The sequence below is a fragment of the Buteo buteo genome, chromosome 27, assembly GCF_964188355.1.
Source record: "Buteo buteo chromosome 27, bButBut1.hap1.1, whole genome shotgun sequence".
Lineage (NCBI taxonomy): Eukaryota > Metazoa > Chordata > Aves > Accipitriformes > Accipitridae > Buteo > Buteo buteo.
Genome location: NC_134197.1, coordinates 8,492,562 through 8,511,783, shown reverse-complemented (window position 1 = coordinate 8,511,783; position 19,222 = coordinate 8,492,562). Strand labels below are relative to the sequence as shown.

At 39.7% G+C, this 19,222-nt stretch overlaps 2 protein-coding genes across 2 annotated transcripts; one reads left to right on the top strand and one right to left on the bottom strand.

The window, feature by feature from the left end:
* Window positions 1-38: 38 nt before the first annotated feature.
* Window positions 39-4,366, bottom strand: AIMP2 (aminoacyl tRNA synthetase complex interacting multifunctional protein 2). Its single transcript, XM_075058938.1, has 4 exons — window positions 4,183-4,366; window positions 2,434-2,640; window positions 1,078-1,309; window positions 39-560 (listed from the first exon to the last, which is right to left on the bottom strand). Exons 1-4 carry the CDS (start codon window positions 4,315-4,317, stop codon window positions 175-177), a joined length of 960 nt encoding a protein of 319 aa, XP_074915039.1. The 5' UTR covers window positions 4,318-4,366; the 3' UTR covers window positions 39-174.
* A 263-nt stretch (window positions 4,367-4,629) lies between these two features.
* On the top strand, window positions 4,630-18,201 carry PMS2 (PMS1 homolog 2, mismatch repair system component). The gene is made up of 15 exons (XM_075058933.1): window positions 4,630-4,703; window positions 5,094-5,233; window positions 5,805-5,891; window positions 7,029-7,131; window positions 7,874-8,057; window positions 8,546-8,713; window positions 10,701-10,798; window positions 11,550-11,649; window positions 11,929-12,013; window positions 12,505-12,657; window positions 13,686-14,595; window positions 15,454-15,621; window positions 16,124-16,224; window positions 17,138-17,307; window positions 17,689-18,201. The coding sequence occupies exons 1-15, from the start codon at window positions 4,684-4,686 to the stop codon at window positions 17,830-17,832; spliced, it is 2,631 nt and encodes an 876-aa protein (XP_074915034.1). The 5' UTR covers window positions 4,630-4,683; the 3' UTR covers window positions 17,833-18,201.
* The last annotated feature ends 1,021 nt before the right edge of the window (window positions 18,202-19,222 follow it).

Below are 19,222 nucleotides of genomic sequence, written 5' to 3'. Positions count from 1 at the left end.
CGTATCAGTTACGAAAAAGGAAGGTCGCACCCAAAAGGTAGTTGTCATGTTTTTATTGACTTGAGAATTCTGTCCAACTGTAGTACTTGAATACATCTCAGAAAGGACTCAAACCACTACAGCAGGCATGAGGTGGAGTAGGATTAAAATAACACCATTATGAAGAGTACAGGCTTATTTTAGTAGCTTCATAACAGAAGTGAAAGGTGCCAAGTTCTCACACGACTTCATCCATTTTTGCACATTGGCTGGGGCAGCATTTGCGCTATCTGTCTGCTGAAGTGCACACCACGCAACAATGTCTGCTACGGTGAGTTCGTTTCCCACCAACCACGGTGTCTTGCCCAGAGCAGCATTCATAGAGCGCAAGACTGCTCCTTTTTCCTTATTGCTACCTTCTTTTAGCTGGAAGATGGCTGTATCAACCCAGCTGTCAATCAGAGTTGAAGTAACTGCATTGTACTTCTGGCCCAACAGGGAAAAGAGAAATCTAGCGATGTTCCCCTCTCCTTCAATAGGGCACATGGTTTGAATGCTAAACTTCATCTGGGGTTTTGGAACTGAAATTAAGCAAAGAAAGAAAGTGAATACCACATGGTAGAGAAGTTAAATGTCATGGTAATTCTATGATGTATTTTGTTTGTGATGCCAGCAACACTGTTAACTTCATTAACCTAATGAACAGTTTTCAGTTTTCTTAGTGTAAATACTTAGACTAAGGTGGGAACCTGGGATGGAGAGATCACTTTTTGCAAACCTCAGTCCAATCTCCCACCTCATTTCTATTCTAGTTAACTTATTTTTAGAAACTGAAAAACACTTCTATAAAAAAAGGCCCTGTGGGTACAAACAACCATGTAAGGGCCACACGTATTTTAACAGCAGTAACCACAAACAAGAATCTTCCCCCTCTATCCCCATTATCATTCACAGCTATAAAGAGAGAGCAAAGATAGCATCTGCAGTACATATCCATCGTGTGTCAGCACAAAGCATCTGTTGTCACAGTTTTATAGCACAAGTTTCATTTTCTTACCTATTGTAAAATACTGATCTACAAGATAACTTCATTCTTACCATCCTTCCAAATAAGAGTAAAGCCCAACTGATATTCGTGACGTGGTTGCTTCTTAGTCTGTTCTCCAAAGCATTTCAAGAGGTTTTCTGGCACGCTTTTCACTGATGAATGTGTGTGAACAGCTGATAATATTTTATAGCGTTCACAAAGCAGGCTGTGTAGTACTAATAATGACAGCGGAGGTAGAGAAGGATTTGCGTTTATTACAATATCTTTCAGGGCACCATAATCCTGAATGGAAAGTAAAACATTCAGCAGGTAAGACACGTTCCAGATCAGACTCTGAAGTAGTGGAGTTTTCATTTGACACCAAAAGGTACATAGTCATGCATGTGTATATCTGAAATTCTAATGATACTCAAATAAATCAATTCAAGTTTGGACATTTAAAATTTGTTTAAGCATTTAAATATCTTCCTCCCACAACTTATAATTCAAGAACATGACTGAGGTAAATTCTAGTCAAATCTGAAAGCAAAGTTAAAGTTTCCAGTTGGTAACAAACAAGAAACTAACTGTCATAATTTCAAAATTAACCATTCCAGTTTGGAATTACATCCAAATGAGAATATATAGCAAAATGTTTGTATCTATAATCTGGATGCCCGGTGTAGTTTAACCCCAGCCAGCAACTAAGTACCATGCAGCCACTCGCTCATTCCCCCCCCCGCCCCCCCGCAGTGGGACGGGGAAGAGAATTGGAAGGAAAAAAGGTAAAACTTGTGGGTTGAGATAAGAACAGTTTAATAGGACAGAAAGGAAGAAAATAACAACAACAATAATAAAATGACAATAATAATAATAAAAGGATTGGAATATACAAAACAAGTGATGCACAATGCAATTGCTTGCCACTCGCTGACCGATGCCCAGTTAGTTCCCGAGCAGTGATCCCTGCCCAGGCCAACTCCCCCCCAGTTTATATACTGGGCATGATGTCACATGGTGTGGAATACCCCTTTGGCCAGTTTGGGTCAGCTGTCCTGGCTGTGTCCCCTCCCAAATTCTTGTGCCCCTCCAGCCTTCTCGCTGGCTGGGCATGAGAAGCTGAAAAAATCTTGACTTAGTCTAAACACTACTTAGCAACAACTGAAAACATCAGTGTGTTATCAACATTCTTCTCATACTAAATCTAAAACATAACACTATACCAGCTACTAGAAAGAAAATTAACTCTATCACAGCCAAAACCAGGACGCTGCCCAAAACAAAATGGCAGTTGTATGTTATTTGTAAGGATATAAAACTTGAATATTCAAGTTCTGAGTGTCCCAGATTTTAATGCCACCCTTCCAACCCTGAAAATCTGAAAGCAAAGAAAGTACCTATCAACATATATGCTCAAGTAAACTTACCTTTCCAAGCATCAAATCTAAATCTGCTCCATTTGTTGTCAAAGGAGAACATTCATCAGTTTGAATGATATTGGTTACATCAAAGTCAGCATCTGGGGTTTGTATCATCTTTGAGAGACCATCGACAGCACTCTTCAGTTCATACAAGCGTTTTAGAATCTCCTCCTGGCGGGATTCAAGTGCTTGAAGTGACGGGTCAACCTCTTCCTATAGAGGACGAAAAAACAACGTCACATAAATGGTCACTCAGTGCAGTGTCACAATCATCCGTAGCTCACTTGACAGTAAGTTTTGAAGGACTTTAAACACATTCAAATAACCAGAATGTCATGATCTTATGTCTATTAGTTGTCTCTCTTCTTTTGTCTGTATGAAGGTGGTGAGAGATGGGTTATTTAATCAAATCTCCGAAATCTTCCTGCTTAAATTTTTCTTTTTTAAACCACTAGCTACAGCAAACTCCGTGACGTGGTTAAGAATCAGACCACGACCACAGAAACTTCAAGATGGCAGTGAAGTGCTGTATTAAAACCTGAAAAACCAAAGTCAGCTTGTCAGGATTCTCTTCAGCCCAGAAGAGCAGACTGATAAGAGTTTGTGTTGAGGCTGCCAAACAATGAAACTTTTTGACAATTCAGGTAGTTAATAAAAGTAAAAAAACCTGCAGGTTTAGATGGATGGTGTACCATACAAAATCACTCTTTGTAGCCATTCTTTGTTTCAGAGAATATAAAGTATAGAGAAAAAAAGACTGTAGGCTTTGTTACATGTTAATCCCAATGCATCTTTCTGTTATCTCAAATATCTTGCAAGTCTCTTACGTTACAATGCTACCTCTTTTAAAAGATGAAAAATATATTCCTGTGGGAGGTTTTAAGTCTACAAACTTAAAATAATATTAAAGAAAAATCTTTATACAAATAATCCAATTCTAAGCATCCTGAATAAGGATTAACAAAACCCAACTTATTGGCCAAACTTCCTTCTTTCAGTCTCATGGATAGATAACAGGCAAGGTATCCAAGTGAAATCTTGATACCCACTTACACAATATTCTCAAAGACGAGACACGGAAACGCCTCTTAAGTGACCATTATTTGGCTAGTACGTAATTCCATGAAATAAAAATCACTTTTAGAGGAGACTGGTCGTTAATACTTTGCTGTTACAACGGGAAGGCATCTTAGCAGGCACTCCTGTGAAGTTCTGCCCCAAGTCTGCTCCTACTCAAGATCTCCACCAGCAACCTGGGTGAGGAAAGCAAGTACTCGCTGAAAAGATGTGATGGCATCGAGCTAAAAACAGCCACGAGCAGCCTCGAAGAACCCAAAGCATTCCTGACATTGGGGAGAGGCTGAAGTCAACTAGATTAACGCAAGATAACATTTCGCAGTTTTGCCTGATATAAGAAAGAAGGAACTGAGACTAAGAATAGAGGGTGTGTAGCTGGCTAGTTCCTATTTCAACAACAGAAAAGAAAGCAGACCCGAGCCAAGAGAGTGACGATGCAGCAGGAAGCGACAAGGCCTGCCGGGACACGGTCACCGAAAGCACGGGCCCCGCCCGCAGCTCCACACCAGCCCAGCGAGGCCGGAGAGGGGCCCGCCAGGCTCCCCGCCGCCTGGGGCCGAGCACCGCGGGCCGCGGCCCGAGCAGGCCTTCCCCCTCGGCCCGAGCAGGCCTTCCCCCCCGGCCCGCGGCCGGCCAGGCGGGGCGGGCCCACCCGCCGCCCCCCTCCCTCGCTCCTACCTGCGGCAGCGGCGGCGACGCGGCGGTCGAGGGGAGGCGGTGGAGGTTGGGCAGGCGGTACATGCAGGAGGGCAGCTGCTCCGCCAGCACCTCCCCGCCGACCCTGTGGAAGGGCCTCACCTTGTACATGGGCATGGCGGCAACCGCCCGCACCGCGCACCCGCTCCCGGCCCGCCGGCGGTCCCGCCCGCCCGCTGCGCCCATTGGGCCAGACGGGAGCACGGCGCCTTACTGACTCGCCCGCGACCCAATGCGCGCTGGCGGCTGCCGCACCGCCTCCTTGGTTTCTTTCTATTGGCCAGCGTTAAGCGAGTCTCCATAGGGCAAAAGGTGCAGCTGCCGGTTCTGACTGGGTAGCCCCGTTGACCAGTTGGTGCCAAGGGAGTCGGAATTTTGTTTGACACTGGCGGGCTCTTTTCTCCAGCGGCCAATGACTGAGCGGGGGCGGAGCCTGCGGGGCGGGGATCCTGAGGCGAGGACGGCCCGGCCCGCCGGGTCCCGATGGAGGCGGCGGCGCCCGGGTGAGCGCCTGCCCTGCGGCGGGCTGGAGCGGGGCCCGGCCCGCGGCGGTGCGGGTCGCACCCCTCTTCTCCCGTCTTCCCTCCCCTCCCGGGCCGCCTCTCCTCACGGGAGGCTCGGGGCCTCGCTCCCCCGCGGTGGGCCGTGCCCTGGCCGCTGGCGCGGTCGCGGCCTCCTCGGCCGCCGCCGGCTTCTCGGTTCCCGCCTTCCCTCCCGGCTTGCTCGGGGAGGCTCCGCAATTGGATGCGGCCGCCCCGGGGTATCGGTGTTTTCCCCCTCTGGCCTCGCCCGTGGGTGCCCTCGCTTGAGAGGAACGGACGAGCGAGGCGCGGCGAGCCTTGACCGCCCGCTTTGCGCTACCATGTTTTTTCTTTTCCCTCCTCTCTTTAAAGCCTGCAGCCTGCCAAAGCCATCAAGCCCATCGACCGTAAGTCCGTTCATCGGATCTGTTCCGGACAGGTTGTGCTGAATCTTGGTACTGCCGTGAAAGAGTTGGTGGAAAACAGCCTGGATGCTGGAGCTACCAACATCGGTAACCTTCTCATTGTAATGTCGTAAAATTTCATAGACTTCTAAAGTACTTCTGTTTCCTCTGTCAGAGTGGATTTTAACAGATCTGTGCAAATACTTTCTATTTCGGTCGAGCATCTTTGCAGTGATTTTACATCTCGGATAAATAAAGCATTTTGATTGCCAGGCTCCAGCTGAGCTCCTAGAAGCATGTGATTTTGTCGGTTACTTTATTTGTAGCCCTTTTTGCCACTAAATAAGGTACGTGGCCTGTACAGCAGTGGTGATTAGGCTCTGCTAGCCAGTGGCCTCAAGCTAGCAGACGCTCAAGGCACAGTTGCAGTTTCCAGAGTTGCCAGGATGATAGCTGTTATAACTGTTCAGGCAAAAGTGCAATGAAGATCAACTATCTGCAAGTACAGACTGGCTTGCGTTAGATTGCCCAAACTTTTGACAGCTATGAGGATTTTTTTGTTGTTCAGACTTTACATAGGAAACTGTTATCTGGTAAAGTTACTTTGCAGGACAAAATTAATGCTGAATGCTGTGTATGAATGTACAGAATTAAAAGACTTTATTACTCAATTTTGTAGATATAAAACTTAAAGATCATGGAGCAGAACTGATAGAGGTTTCAGATAATGGAGATGGAGTGGAAGAGGAAAACTTTGAAGGCTTGAGTAAGTTGAGCCTATTTCATGATTTATATTTGGACATTTTGAAAGCATATTTTCAGTGAGAAAGCTACTTTTTTTTTTTTTTTAACAGATTTCCAAGGTTAATAATTTCTATCAGATACTTAGCTTTTACGTAATGCATGACCTGCAAGACTTGGGCAAAACTAGGCTGGACTTCTGTAGTGCTATTGTGGTTATAGTTTTTGTAGCTCAGCAGTAGTCTTTGATTTGACTGCTTATTTAAGTGCAACAAAGAACAGAAATAATTATAGAAGAGAAACTCCTATAAATGTTCATTTAGACTCATTCGTGTTGAGTCATCAGTCATTGTTGAAGGAGTCAAGCTTTGTGAAAGTGACTGCTTTTGAGAGGTGAATTATAACCTTGAATATTTGCTGAAGGTGAACTGCCATTGCATGCCCGACTGTCAGATTTTCCATTTGCTAATTTTAAATTGAACAAATGAGAGCAGAAACAATACTGTATGATAAATGTAACTAGCCATTGCAACAGAAATACCCGCTTCTTTTTTTTTTTCCATACCATGAGTAGGGATCGCTTTCACCATAGGTTATTACTCAGTAACTTTGTGTGTTCACAGTATGTGTATATGTTACATCAGAAACTCTTTCTCATACTATTGCAGGACAGTGAAAGTTCAGGAGTGCTGCTACTAACTCAGTTACCTGGTGACTAGTGCTGCACTGATTGTGTAGATTGAGTCCTCCTCAGCTGTGGTTGTAGTGGAATAGGTTCTTATACCTGTCCACTATATACCATGCACAGCACAGCACTGCAGTCATTTTCTTGCAGGGCGAAATCTGGGACAGGTACATCAGTAGCAGAGGCAGCTACTGTGTACTGCTCCAAGGCATCTTGTAATGCATATACCAATAATGCTGTGTGAATTTTGGGTGTAAGTATGGACTAACGGTTGTATCTAAGGATTTTAAAGAGATCTTGCTTATAGGAAAAGGAGAAAGGAAACATTAGGTATTTAATTATTTTGTCTCTAATAACTACGTAAAATACAATTAATAATACAGAAGTTTTTTGCTTCTTGATATGCATGTAGAAATCTACTTGCATAGACCAGTGTCATTTTAAAGTGAAATATATATTTTAAATATCTTTTTCCAGCTCTGAAACATTATACATCAAAGATACAAGATTTTTCTGATCTAATACATGTTGAAACATTTGGGTTTCGAGGTGAAGCTCTGAGTTCACTGTGTGCATTAAGGTATTAATATTAAACTTCTTATTAGTTGAAAGTTACTATATGCACCAAAATAACTGAAACCGACTTTTCAGTTTACCATTATTGATAAAATGAGGCTTTGGAAACTTCTAGTTCCTTAATGTTAGGTCAATTTTGAGCAGTAGGTTGCATGACTTCCTGAGTCCTTTCCATCCAAATTTATTCTATGATTCTAAACATGTGAAATTATTCTATGATTTTAAGTGTCTGATTTGTCCTTTTATGTATAAAATGTAGCGTTACTTAAGTATGCAAATCTTTGCAGGATGGAACTGTCTGTTTGCATAAGTGTTTGATCCTCTGACGTGAAGCACTATAATATCTAAGTGCTGCGTTTCCTAGGCTGTAACTCGTTAAAACTGTATTTAAACTCCTCCCAGACAAACTATACATTTGAAATGGCACAGCTTTTGTACACAGTTCTGTGCATCAGGAATATTCAGCTGTTAGGTATTAGTATGAGGAATGTAGTGTGTGACAAAACCAGACTTTAACATTGCATTTTATAGGAGAAGAATGAAAGGGACACAAATAAAAATGTTTGCGTTGTAGCTAGGAAAATATTATACTACTCTTCAGGTATGTTTTTAGTTGTTTGTGGTGAAGAGTTAATTTTAATTAAATTAATAGTATTGATGTAGTTTCTATGCCTGATTAGGTCATGAGGAATGGATAAGAAAATGCAGTGCTGTAAGTAATTCTGTTGCCTCTTTCCCTCCATTAGTGATGTTACCATTTTTACCTGTCATAAGTCTGCAAAGGTTGGGACTCGTTTGGTATTTGATCACAATGGTAAAATTACTCAAAAAACTCCTTTTCCACGACAACAAGGAACAACTGTTAACATACAGCAGTTATTTTATACTTTGCCGGTGCGGCATAAGGAATTTCAAAGAAACATTAAAAAGGTAGGTTAGATCAGAAATTATTATTTCAAAGGAGTGTCATACCCTAGAATTTATGCACTGCTGAATGATACTCCATTCTCTGCAGAATACATTGATTATGTCAGACTATTTTGTGCCTGTCTTATATCTTCATCAAATAAGAAAACAGTCTTCCTGTATGCTTTCCTCTTCTGTTTTGCAATAGTTGGTTCTAGAGGTACATTCTCAAATTTTCAGATTTTGAAAAGAACCAATATCATGATCACTGTTGTGTATTTTTAAATCAGGGACTGCTGTGTTATGTCTAAATATCAATCTTGTAAACATGCATTTTGTTTTTAAGTATGCTATTTTTCACTTTTTTTTTAATTTAGTTTGTAAAGATTTAAAGAAATATTACCACCACCCCCTTTTTGTGTTACCTGCAAATATTGAATGTTTTGTTTATAAATTTCTGTTTTAAAAAGAGACATTTCATATAAATGTGAACTTTCTTTTTTCTTTAATAGGAGTATGCAAAAATGGTCCAGGTATTGCAGGCATACTGTATTGTTTCAAAAGGAGTGCGGATTAACTGCACCAATCAAGTTGGCCAAGGGAAAAAAAGCTCTGTGGTATCAACTACTGGAAGTCCTAGTTTAAAGGAAAATATTGGAGCAGTGTTTGGGCAAAAACAGGTATTACTTTTGTTATTGAAAAGAAAGATAATATAGCTGAATAAAGAGATTTTTAGTATCTAATAAATAGAGGGGGTATAGGAAACCTTTAAAAACCGTAAGAGGATGGAGCATGTGCTGGCTTCTAGCACAACCTACAGGTTGAAAAAGGAGAAACAGTTCAGCCTCCACGGATTCCCCTGAAGTTTCTAAATCTGCTTAGAGATGTTTTGAAGGAAGAGAAATTATTTAGGAGAAAGGGTTACTGCTTAATATCTCTCTGAAGCCAGTTTATGAGCTGTTACGCCAGCAAGCCTCTGGAGGTTTGTGCTTTCAAAAAACAGTATGGGCACCAAGGTCTATATGTCACAAGAACAAGCAATTTAAAAAAAATCATAAAAATGTTGTGTTGTGAAAGTCTAATTGGGGAACAGAAAACTGAGGTGTTTCTAGCTTTTTTCAACCTCTTCCTGTGAAACTAAGTTTCATTAGTGTTCTGGTTAACCTAAAGGTTAACTGTTAATGGGATTGCAGTCAGCCCTTGTAGAAGTATGGACTGTGACGCTTTCTAAATAATAGCTACAAAAATAGTTGTTATCCTCTAGAAGAAAGCAAAGATGAAAAAAAGCATAAAAACATCCTTCCTACAACCGTATATTACAACCATCAGGAATATTGAGTGGTTGACAGCTGCTAGTTGTTGATAAGCACTTCCTCCCTTCACAGTGCTCATATAGAGATTTCAAAGCCTGTTCATGCTGTGGCTGAAAGACTAGATGAAAGATGTAACTTTGTCTTGCCACATAGCAACAAGCATAGCTGAAAATTGAGTGTTGTCTGATGTGGTTTAACCCCAGCTAGCAAATAAGCACCATGCAGCCGCTCGCTCACCTCTCTTACAGTGAGATGGAGGAGAGAATCAGAAGAATAAAAGTGAGAAAACTCATGGGCTGCGATAAAGACAGTTTAATAGGTAATGCAAAAGCTACACGCTCAAGCAAAGCAAAACGAGGAATTCATTCGCCGCTTCCCATCGGCAGGCAGGTGTTCAGCCATCTCCAGGAAAGCAGGGCTCCATTGCACCGAACGGTTACTTGGGAAGACAAATGTCATCACTCCAAACATCCTCCCCTTCCTCCTTCTTTCCCCAGCTTTATATGATAAGCATGACATCATACATTCTGGAATTTCCCTTTGGTCATTTGGGGTCAGCTGTTCCAGCTGTGTCCCCTCCCAACTCCTTGTGTCCCCCGTCTCCTCGCTGGTGCGGTGGGGTGAGGAGCAGAAAAGGCCTTGGCTCTGTGTAAGCACTGCTCAGCAGTAACTAAAACATCCCTGTGCTATCAACACTGTTTTCAGCACAAATCCAAAACATAGCCCCATTCTAGCTACTGTGAAGAAAATTAACTCCATCCCAGCCAAGACCAGCATATCTGAATAGAATCTTTAGTTTATAGCCTGCATATATAATATCAAATACTTAAATGTAAAACCAGTAGAAGATGCTCTAATGACAGAAAAATAATAGTGGCATGACTGGGAAAATGTTTGTGATAAACATACCTGTACTTAGGCAGCTTGTGATTCAAATAACTTCTTCTTTCAAAAGAAACTTATATTATTCTTTTTGCCTTTTGTTTTTGCATAGAACTTGATTAGGTCATATGTATATAGCTGGAGAGTCCAAACTGTGTCAATCATTTTGTTGTTCTGTCTGTGTACATTTTAAAGTAAGGGGCTGTGAAATAACTTAGGCAAAAATAGTGGTATCAAAGGATGAGAACAGCCATTCATTAAGGCATTGTTTCTGTTTCTCAGTAAGCAGTGCTACTGTCTTCTAGTAGGTTTGGGTATTTTAAGTAATTGACTTGGTCAGCAAACTTGAAAAAACCCACCATTTTATCAAATAGATTATAAGGCTAACAACAATAAAATAAAAGGAAAAAATCTATACAAGTTTAATGTTTCACTCCCTTCTCTTATTTTATTTATTATTTTTTTTTTTTAGTTACAGAGCCTCCTTCCTTTTGTTCAGCTACCTCCTAATGAAGCTGTTTGTGAAGAATACGGACTCAACACTACTGACATGCCACAAAATCTTTACAGGTAATTAGAAAAGTACGAACCACTGTTGCCAGTGGCATTTTACCATAACCCAAAATGTAAAAAAAAAAAAAAAAAAAGTGGTGGTTAATAGGATTAAAAATAACTAAGAACAGGATAGTAGATATTAGTATACAGTTTGGGAAAGACCATCACTTGATTTATGATGAGTGGGAAAAGCAAAACTACTATTCCTTGTCCTAGTTAGTTATATATTACTGTAATCTTCTGCTGAATGTCACCTTCGTCAGTGCTCTGAATAATTGGACAGATGAATTGTATCCATTGTTTATACCAGTATTTCTTCAGTAGTGTTACTGAGAAATGATATAAGATGAATGTGAATCAGTTTGTGTAAATAAATAACCCTTCACTTTAAGAAAGCATAATTTTTTTATCTCTCACTACACATGAGATCGGCAAACACATGCATCAATATCTGACCAATGGCAGTTCACAACTGACCTCTCTTCTTCTGCCTTCAGAGCAGAAAAATTACAAATGCCACCTCTTCTGAAATCAGAGTGCGCTACTTTTTCAATTGTCTGATGCCTTTTTGGCACTGAACATCTAGCCTTTGTCAGATAAGGAATTGGGAGAGGAAATACATATATGTATTTATTGATGCTGTATAATAGTGTTTCTTTTAGCCCCTTATAAAATACTCTTCCATTAAATATGCTCAGAGTCAGAAAAATTATTTTTGCTTTGCTCCTCCATTTTACCTTACTGTTATATTATTATTAACAAACAGTATTACAGGCTTCATTTCTCGTTGTGATCATGGTGTTGGGAGGAGTACAACAGACAGACAGTTTTTCTTTATCAACCAACGTCCATGTGATCCAGCAAAGGTGAGGTTTTTATTTTTCTAACGTCACCAGTGCTGACTTGTTCAATGTCCTCTGAAAACCACTGGATTAGTAGCTGATGCATATATTTGTGGCTTGATGCTGGAATTTCCTGTGACTCAAGTTTTTGTCTTCATTGTATCTATTTGTGTGAAGAAAAGCTCGATCATCCAAGACATGATTTAGTATATTAGTTGTTTTGAAGGGGGTTGAATAACATATACTGGTGGGAAATAGAAGATAATGGTATTGACATTTATTGTTTTTTCACCTTCTCTGCAGGTTGTCAAACTTGTGAATGAAGTTTATCACTTATACAATAAACACCAGTATCCATTTGTTGTCCTTAACATTTGTGTAGATTCTGGTAAGTTACAAGTAATTTTCAGTAACTTCAGTAAAGGCGATAACTTCATTGAGGAATAAATTGTATTTATTTAGAGAATATTGTAGTTTTTATCTGTATGACTTCCTGTACTGTGGCCTTTTTTTTATCTACATTTGGTGAGGGAGAGATAGGGTCTAGCTGTGGTTCCACCTTTTTCCCCTCCACTTTTTTTGTACTCAGAAGTAACTTCTTACCTCACGTAATGAGAAAAAGGCTATCTTTTGGTTAGCTTAAAACCAAGAAAACTTGTATCATGTTATTGCACAGAACTAGCTTCTATTTTATTTGCTGGAGTGTTGAGACAGTTGAAAGTTTAATTTGCAGACATACTGTGAATGTTAACTGTAGCTTTGGTTTTAGTCCTGTGAAATAAAAATGGAGGGTGAAAGGGCAGAAAACTTTGATCCAAGGGTGGAATTTTTTTTATTTATTTTTCACCTATAATGCGGCTGTTTTTCTTTTTTCTTTAGAGTGTGTTGACATCAATGTAACTCCAGACAAAAGGCAAATTTTACTTCAGGAGGAAAAGCTTTTATTAGCAATTTTAAAAACTTCTCTGATGGAGATGTTTGGTAGTGATGTTAACAAACTGAATGTCAATCACAAACTTTTGGACATTGCAGGTAGGACACAAAATGTGAAAGTTCTGTTTTATATATGGTAGAGAATTGAAAATGGAAAAATGTGGTTTTAAGAACTCAAAGAAGAAATGGAAGAAAATATCTGGCTGCAAATTGATATACCTTTCAGGGCAGATTTTTCATGTATTGCTTACATTGAAAGATTATTGACATCATATAATAAAGGAGGACCCTAAGTTACTAAGTGATTGTTATGGAAATTACGCATGCCAGCACAACATGATTTACAGTCAACTTTATGGGGAAAAAATTAAAACAAAATTAATCGATAATGCTTGAAAAAGATTTCTCCCAAGATATTGGAAGATATCTGCAGTTTCCTTTATTTAAATGTCCTTTGAGAAAGAATGGTTAAGGTCTCATAAATGAAATCTGAAATTTGAGTACAAGTTTGTTGAATTTTTATTCTTTTATGATAACTACAGAAATTGCTGATTCTCTTGTGACTGTATAATCTTTCCAATTTGCTTTTCTGGGTTAACACCACCTCATCCTCCTCATTGCTTTCAACAGAACTTCTAATTTCCTTTTTTACTAACATAGAATCAGTTGTAGCCTGATTCTTACTGTTATTTTAAATTCATCTTTAGTAAAATATGTGTCACACTGACAGTCTGTGAGGCTGAAGTCCTCTAATTATCTACAAATCGCATACATTACAAGTATCTATTCTGTCATCTCCTTAACACCTTGTCAGTGGCCTTTTATAGTGACCATTAAAGTGTAAGAGCAATTCACTTTTCATTGTCAGTCATTAAAGTTTTTTAATAATAAAAATAAACATGCTGAGTGGACTAATTGCTGCTCCAGTTTAAAAAGAGATTACGAATTCATTCACAGAAGTACCGTTAAGTTTCTTAAAGATGTAACTGCTTGTCTGAAGCTTAAGGGCTCCTTTGAGGAGTTTGCTATTTTTCTACCTCTCTTTTCATTCCCTTTACCAAAGCACGTCATTTCATGTTTCCAGCTAACTTAGAATCTTGAAATATTCTTTATTCTGGTTTTAATAGGCAACTTGAAGAAGACACTTCCTGAAGAGACAGAAAAGCCTCAGGAAGAAATGCTGCCTGACTCTGAGACTGAAAATCCAAGTGGTGAAGGAAAAAGAATAATGACTCTTGCCAGATTAAGGGAGTCGTTCTCTCTCCATCAAGTGACAGAGAGTAATTTTCAAAGCCCTAAAAAGGTAAAACAGCAGCACAGCTCCTCTAGACAAATGTCACTTGATACCACTTTGAGTACTGTAAAGACTCACAAGGCAGTCTTGAGTAACAAGTCTGAGAGCTGTCATAAGATGGACTCAAAGATGTCAGTTCCATGCAGATATCTGAGAAAATTAGAAGATAATGGAGATTCTGGATTCTGTAGCACTTCTGAGTCAGATGCCGCATGTAGTACACCAGAAGCTGGGAGCTGCATCAGTACAGAAAGTGTAATTAATCCTGAAGAAGAATTCTGTAGCTCAGAAGACCAATTTCAAAATGAATGTCTTAAAACTGTTGGATGTAGTGAGAAATCATTGGAACGTGATGTTCAAGACTTGGGCGCTGACCATAAGTTAAATCAAGTGAATGACTGGACTAATCAAAATAAGTTTTCTCAAGAAGTCAATAGTTCTTCCCCAAGAGTAAAATGTTTTAAAAGCAGGAGCTTTAGAAGTGAAGCAGATGACTTCAAGGCAGGTAAATGTCCTGAAGTGAAGAATACTGGGAACTATATGCCAAGTGTTGATGTACTGGTGGAAGTTAAAAAGAAAACCGTGCCACTTGAATTCTCAATGAAGGTCTTGGTAGAAAAGGTAAAAAATGTAATACAGCAACAACGGAAAAGTACAGAAACACAAAATTACAGAAGATTTAAAGCAAAGATTAGTCCTGGAGAAAATAAAGTAGCGGAAGATGAATTAAGAAAAGAGATCAGGTATTTTCACCTTCTTAACATATTGTATTCATCAGTTAATAAAAACAGTTAGGGAAGAATATAAGACCTGTCTTGGGGGATGGGCAAGAGGCTTATATCTACTTGTTAGTTTTGGATATATCTTTTATTTAACTTATGCCATTAAAATGTCCATTTGACAAGTTATTTTACCTGACAGAGCAGCCTTTTGAACTAAGTGCAAATGGACTATGGAAAAAGACACTAAAAAGGCCACAGATATCATAGATTTGGCTTGGTTCAGACTTGTAATTTGCAGTGTAGTCAGAGGAACACCAAATTTCATGATGGATGAGAACGCTCTGAAAAGACACCATAACTCCTATTTCTCCCTAATGTGAATTTGAAATTTGGTGGGACATGGCTGTGAAAATAAGTTCCATTCAGGTGGTCACCGGACAATAAAAGTGCATGTCTTGTTAATTTTGGATTAAAAACAGTGTTAGGAAAGCCTTCTAATTCTGAAAAGAAGGCAAATATGTTAGCTGCCTTACTTCAAAACTGTGATGCTGCCTTCAGTGTTATTCAGTTGGACTATCACCATACTGCCCATTTCTAATTTTATTATATTATCATCAGTGGCTATATTTAAAATGGGAGAATCTTGAATGATTCCTGTCTTAATGATGGATTGTATTCTGCCAGAAATTACCTCATCAGTCAGTGGCAGATGCAGATAACTGTACTTTTTCACGTTCATATCCTGCTTAAATGAGATTTTTTTTTTTTTTGATGTAAAGTGTGTTCTGCAAGGGAGAAAAAGATGTTTTTAAGTTTTACAGTCTAGCATGATAACTGATGAGGTGTAATTTATAATCTGTTTATATTTTCTATATGCAGTAAAGAAATGTTTGCAAAAATGGAAATCATTGGCCAGTTCAATTTAGGGTTTATAATAGCAAAGTTGAATTCTGATCTTTTCATAATTGACCAACATGCTACCGATGAGAAGTACAACTTTGAGATGTTACAACAACACACTGTTCTTCAAGGTCAGAAGCTGATAGCGTAAGTATTTTCAGTGTTTTAACAATAATAATTTGTAAGTTTCATTAAGTGTTTCAGAAGGATGTCTATGATTATACTTATGTAGCATTTCACATATTCAAAGCACCTAAGACAAAAGTTGGTTTTATATCCTGTGTATCGAAGAGTTAATCTTCACATGAAAAATAAATTCCACAGATACAGTCGTAGCTATGCAGTAAGTCAGCGGTCAAACAGATTTCACAGTGGGCTTACATGGCAACCCACAGTTTTGTAAGCACGGTCATACAGTGAGGATATTGGAGACTGCTGTTGCAACAGGGAGTGCTGCCCAACCGATTTAACTGTGCAGAGTAGACTTGGAAGTGGTGTGTTCAGTAGTGAGGGTTTTTTTTTTAACACAGCAAAGTGAAATGTTTTAATAGAGAGCTCTGTATTAGTATCTCTACATTGCTTCTGAAACTTGTCTTAAGTGGTCTGCACTATGTGCCTATGCAATACCATATTTTTCTCTCTCTTTCAGGCCTCAGAATCTCAATTTAACAGCTGTAAATGAAACTGTATTGATTGAAAATGTGGAAATATTCAGAAAAAATGGGTTTGATTTTGTCATAGATGAAAATGGTGAGTTTGGGCCAGAATTATTGGAAGTAAGATGTTCAACAGTTTCATCTCATTTATTATGTAAAAATCTCTTTGGGTAGATTATCAGAAACTTCAAAATAATATGTATTATGGTGTATGGTTTGTTTGGTTTTTAAGACTTATGATTCTGCGGTCTCTTTGCAGTATTTAACAGAACATTGTAGAGTATCTCACCAGCCTTCTATAGAAGTTTCTGAAGACTCTTTGGAGTCACTGTTTGACTATGTGGCTGGATGCGTATTTTCTGGATGTGTTATACTGGTACACTTGCAGGTCGCAGCAGGGTTAGATGCAGGGAAATGATAAATCTAGTAATTTTAAATTAATAGATACCATTGGTAAATAATGTTATTTGGTTTTCCTTACAGCTTTAGCATTGACTTGCTGTGTACTCTTGAGCGCATTGCCTAACCTGCAAGGTCCTTACTGTTTTCCTTACACAGCAAGAATAATGAAAGTGCTGTGTGTTACCACTTTGCTATTTGGCAAGTCACTACAGACTTTTTCCATATTTTTCATTCCAGAGTCTCCAATTTTTGCGTAAAATGTTATTAATTATCAATCTCGTACCAACAAAAAATCCTTAATTATTTTGTAATCACATAACTTCAAAATAGCTTCATAAACCATTTGTTCTTTGAAATTGAAAGGTTTGTCAGAAATTAGGTCTATCTGCTTTCAAGTTTATAGGCAATTTTTTTTGTTAATGTTGAAAGGATATCTGACATAGTTATCACTATGGTTAGTTAATAACATCCATCAAAAGACTAAACGTTTGCATATATGCAGGTTACATCCTATTAATGTACCAAAGTAGTTTCTCAATTTTTCTCTCAAGAAGTGGTAATTTCCTGTAATGCTCTTTTTTCATTAATTACTACAAATCTTTCAGCTCCTGTAACTCAAAGAGTTAAACTAATATCGCTGCCAACAAGCAAAAACTGGACTTTTGGTCCACAAGACATAGATGAGCTGATCTTCATGTTAAGTGACTGCCCTGGAGTCATGTGTAGGCCCTCCAGGGTCAGACAGATGTTTGCTTCTCGAGCTTGCAGAAAGTCTGTAAGTACAGCACTTGATGCTTGTTTTCAAATAAATACTGTATTTTCTGTTGTATTACAGGTGGCTGTATCTATATATATATTGCAGGGGAAGTTTATTTACTATTGAGTGTCAACAGCTAATATCCTTTGTTTTGTTCCTTGTGTTTTTGTCTGGTGTAACTTGGGAAAAATATCTGGTAGTTTTCTATTTTGTTTCAGACTAGTGCACTTACGAACATACTTAGATGTGTGTGCTCTTCTGTTCATTTTGTAGGTCTTTGTGCTTTTAATGCCTTGCACGGTGTGTTTGCTCTAGTAGCCGAAGTACTGCTCTTATCTGTGTTGGTTGTCATTATGGAGGAAGAAAATAATAATTGGGGTTTTTTGCTTTTACTTGCAGGTGATGATTGGAACTGCGCTGAATGTGCAGGAAATGAGAAAACTGGTCACACATATGGGTGAGATTGAGCATCCCTGGAACTGCCCCCATGGAAGGCCTACTATGAGACACATAGTTAGTTTAGACTTGATTTCACCAGAATAAGTTGGTTTCTGTTTATTAACATTTCCTATTTTAATTCTCGGTGATATTTTGAGCTTTTATCATGACTCTTATTTTGAGTAAAAAAATTTTAGCCGGTCTTCAAATTTGAAAACAATAGCACTTAAAGGCATTCAGCAGGGTTTCATTGTTATTCCTATCAAGTCAACAATATCAACGTACTGGAATTCATGTGTAAATAATGTTTCTTTTATTGCAATTTACTCAATGTGTTACTTATTTTTTGCAATCAAGACTTTTAAAAAATAAATATAAATGTTTATATATAAAGATCAAGAGTAGGTGAACCTCATTTATAGCAAATACACTGATTCTTAAGTGGAATGTGAATTTGTCTCTAGTAATGCCATAAAACCAACATTTAACTTTCTATGTTTCTATATCCTGTATATGGTAATTTTAAAGAAAATGTAAATGATACACAAGTGAAAATACTTTTTTTACCTTATACTAAAGCTGGGTTTCATTAGATGATTCCTTCAAGCATTAATATTGCCTTTAATGATTAACTTACTGGTATTTGTGTTTAAGGCTTGAATAGAATAATTCATCTGGCTTATTTACTTTTAGTTACCATTGTTCCCATCCATATTCCAAACATTTTTTTCAAGAACAGGGATTCCTGTTCTGAGAATGAAGGGTAAAAAGCTGTGTCACCAGGCACTGCCACTCAGGTCAGTCCAAATTCTCTCTCAGTAGCACCAAAATAGTTAGGAAATGGTCTTTTTGAATCAGAAACCCCTTAAAGCAAATAGCTAAGCTCTTCCACCGCTGTAGGACCAAGATTTGACCCAGGAAATCTTTGTGTGCGTTGGTGCCTTTTCCTTAGCGCCTCCGTGCACCGCTCACGGCGCGGCGTGGCTGCGGTGCTGCTGCTGTTCCTCCGGTGCACAGAGCAGCGCCGGCCCTTTCTCTCGGCTCTGCGGCTGGCGTGGCGGGCGCCGGCAGAAGCCGTACACACGTTGTCTGTCACCGTGAGTGGGAACGGGCCAAGTACCGCGAATAAATTGTCTGTGTTCTGCGTGGAACATGTGCACCGCCTGCTACCCGCTGTTCCGCAGCCGCGCTCTCTGCGTGTTAAAACGAACCCAGACAAGGCCGTTTCCCTCTCGTCCTGTGTAACGCAGGGTTAACCGCCGGACTTAACGCAAGGACAGGCTCTCCTCAGGGCCGGGCTAGGCTGCCTACTGGGGAGGTGGCTGCCCTGAACGCAGCGTGGGGCGTCCGGGGCACTGCGGACGGGACCCGCCGCCGGATGGACCCCCGGCGGGGCTGTCCCTCGCCGGCGGGAGGGCGGGCTCGGCGCCGTCCCCGACGGGGAGCGGCGGGGCGCCGCGGGGCGGTTGGTACGGTTACGGCGGCCATCGCCGCA

Coding starts and splice junctions, on each gene's coding strand:
- AIMP2 (XM_075058938.1), bottom strand. CDS start 4,317: ATGCCCATGTACAAGGTGAGGCCCTTCCACAGGGTCGGCGGGGAGGTG. Junction 2,641..4,182: donor CGTCGCCGCCGCTGCCGCAG/GTAGGAGCGAGG, acceptor CGTCCTCTATAG/GAAGAGGTTGACCCGTCACT. Junction 561..1,077: donor TACTCTTATTTGGAAGGATG/GTAAGAATGAAG, acceptor GCTTAATTTCAG/TTCCAAAACCCCAGATGAAG.
- PMS2 (XM_075058933.1), top strand. CDS start 4,684: ATGGAGGCGGCGGCGCCCGG. Junction 5,234..5,804: donor TGCTGGAGCTACCAACATCG/GTAACCTTCTCA, acceptor TCAATTTTGTAG/ATATAAAACTTAAAGATCAT. Junction 17,308..17,688: donor CTCGAGCTTGCAGAAAGTCT/GTAAGTACAGCA, acceptor TTTTACTTGCAG/GTGATGATTGGAACTGCGCT.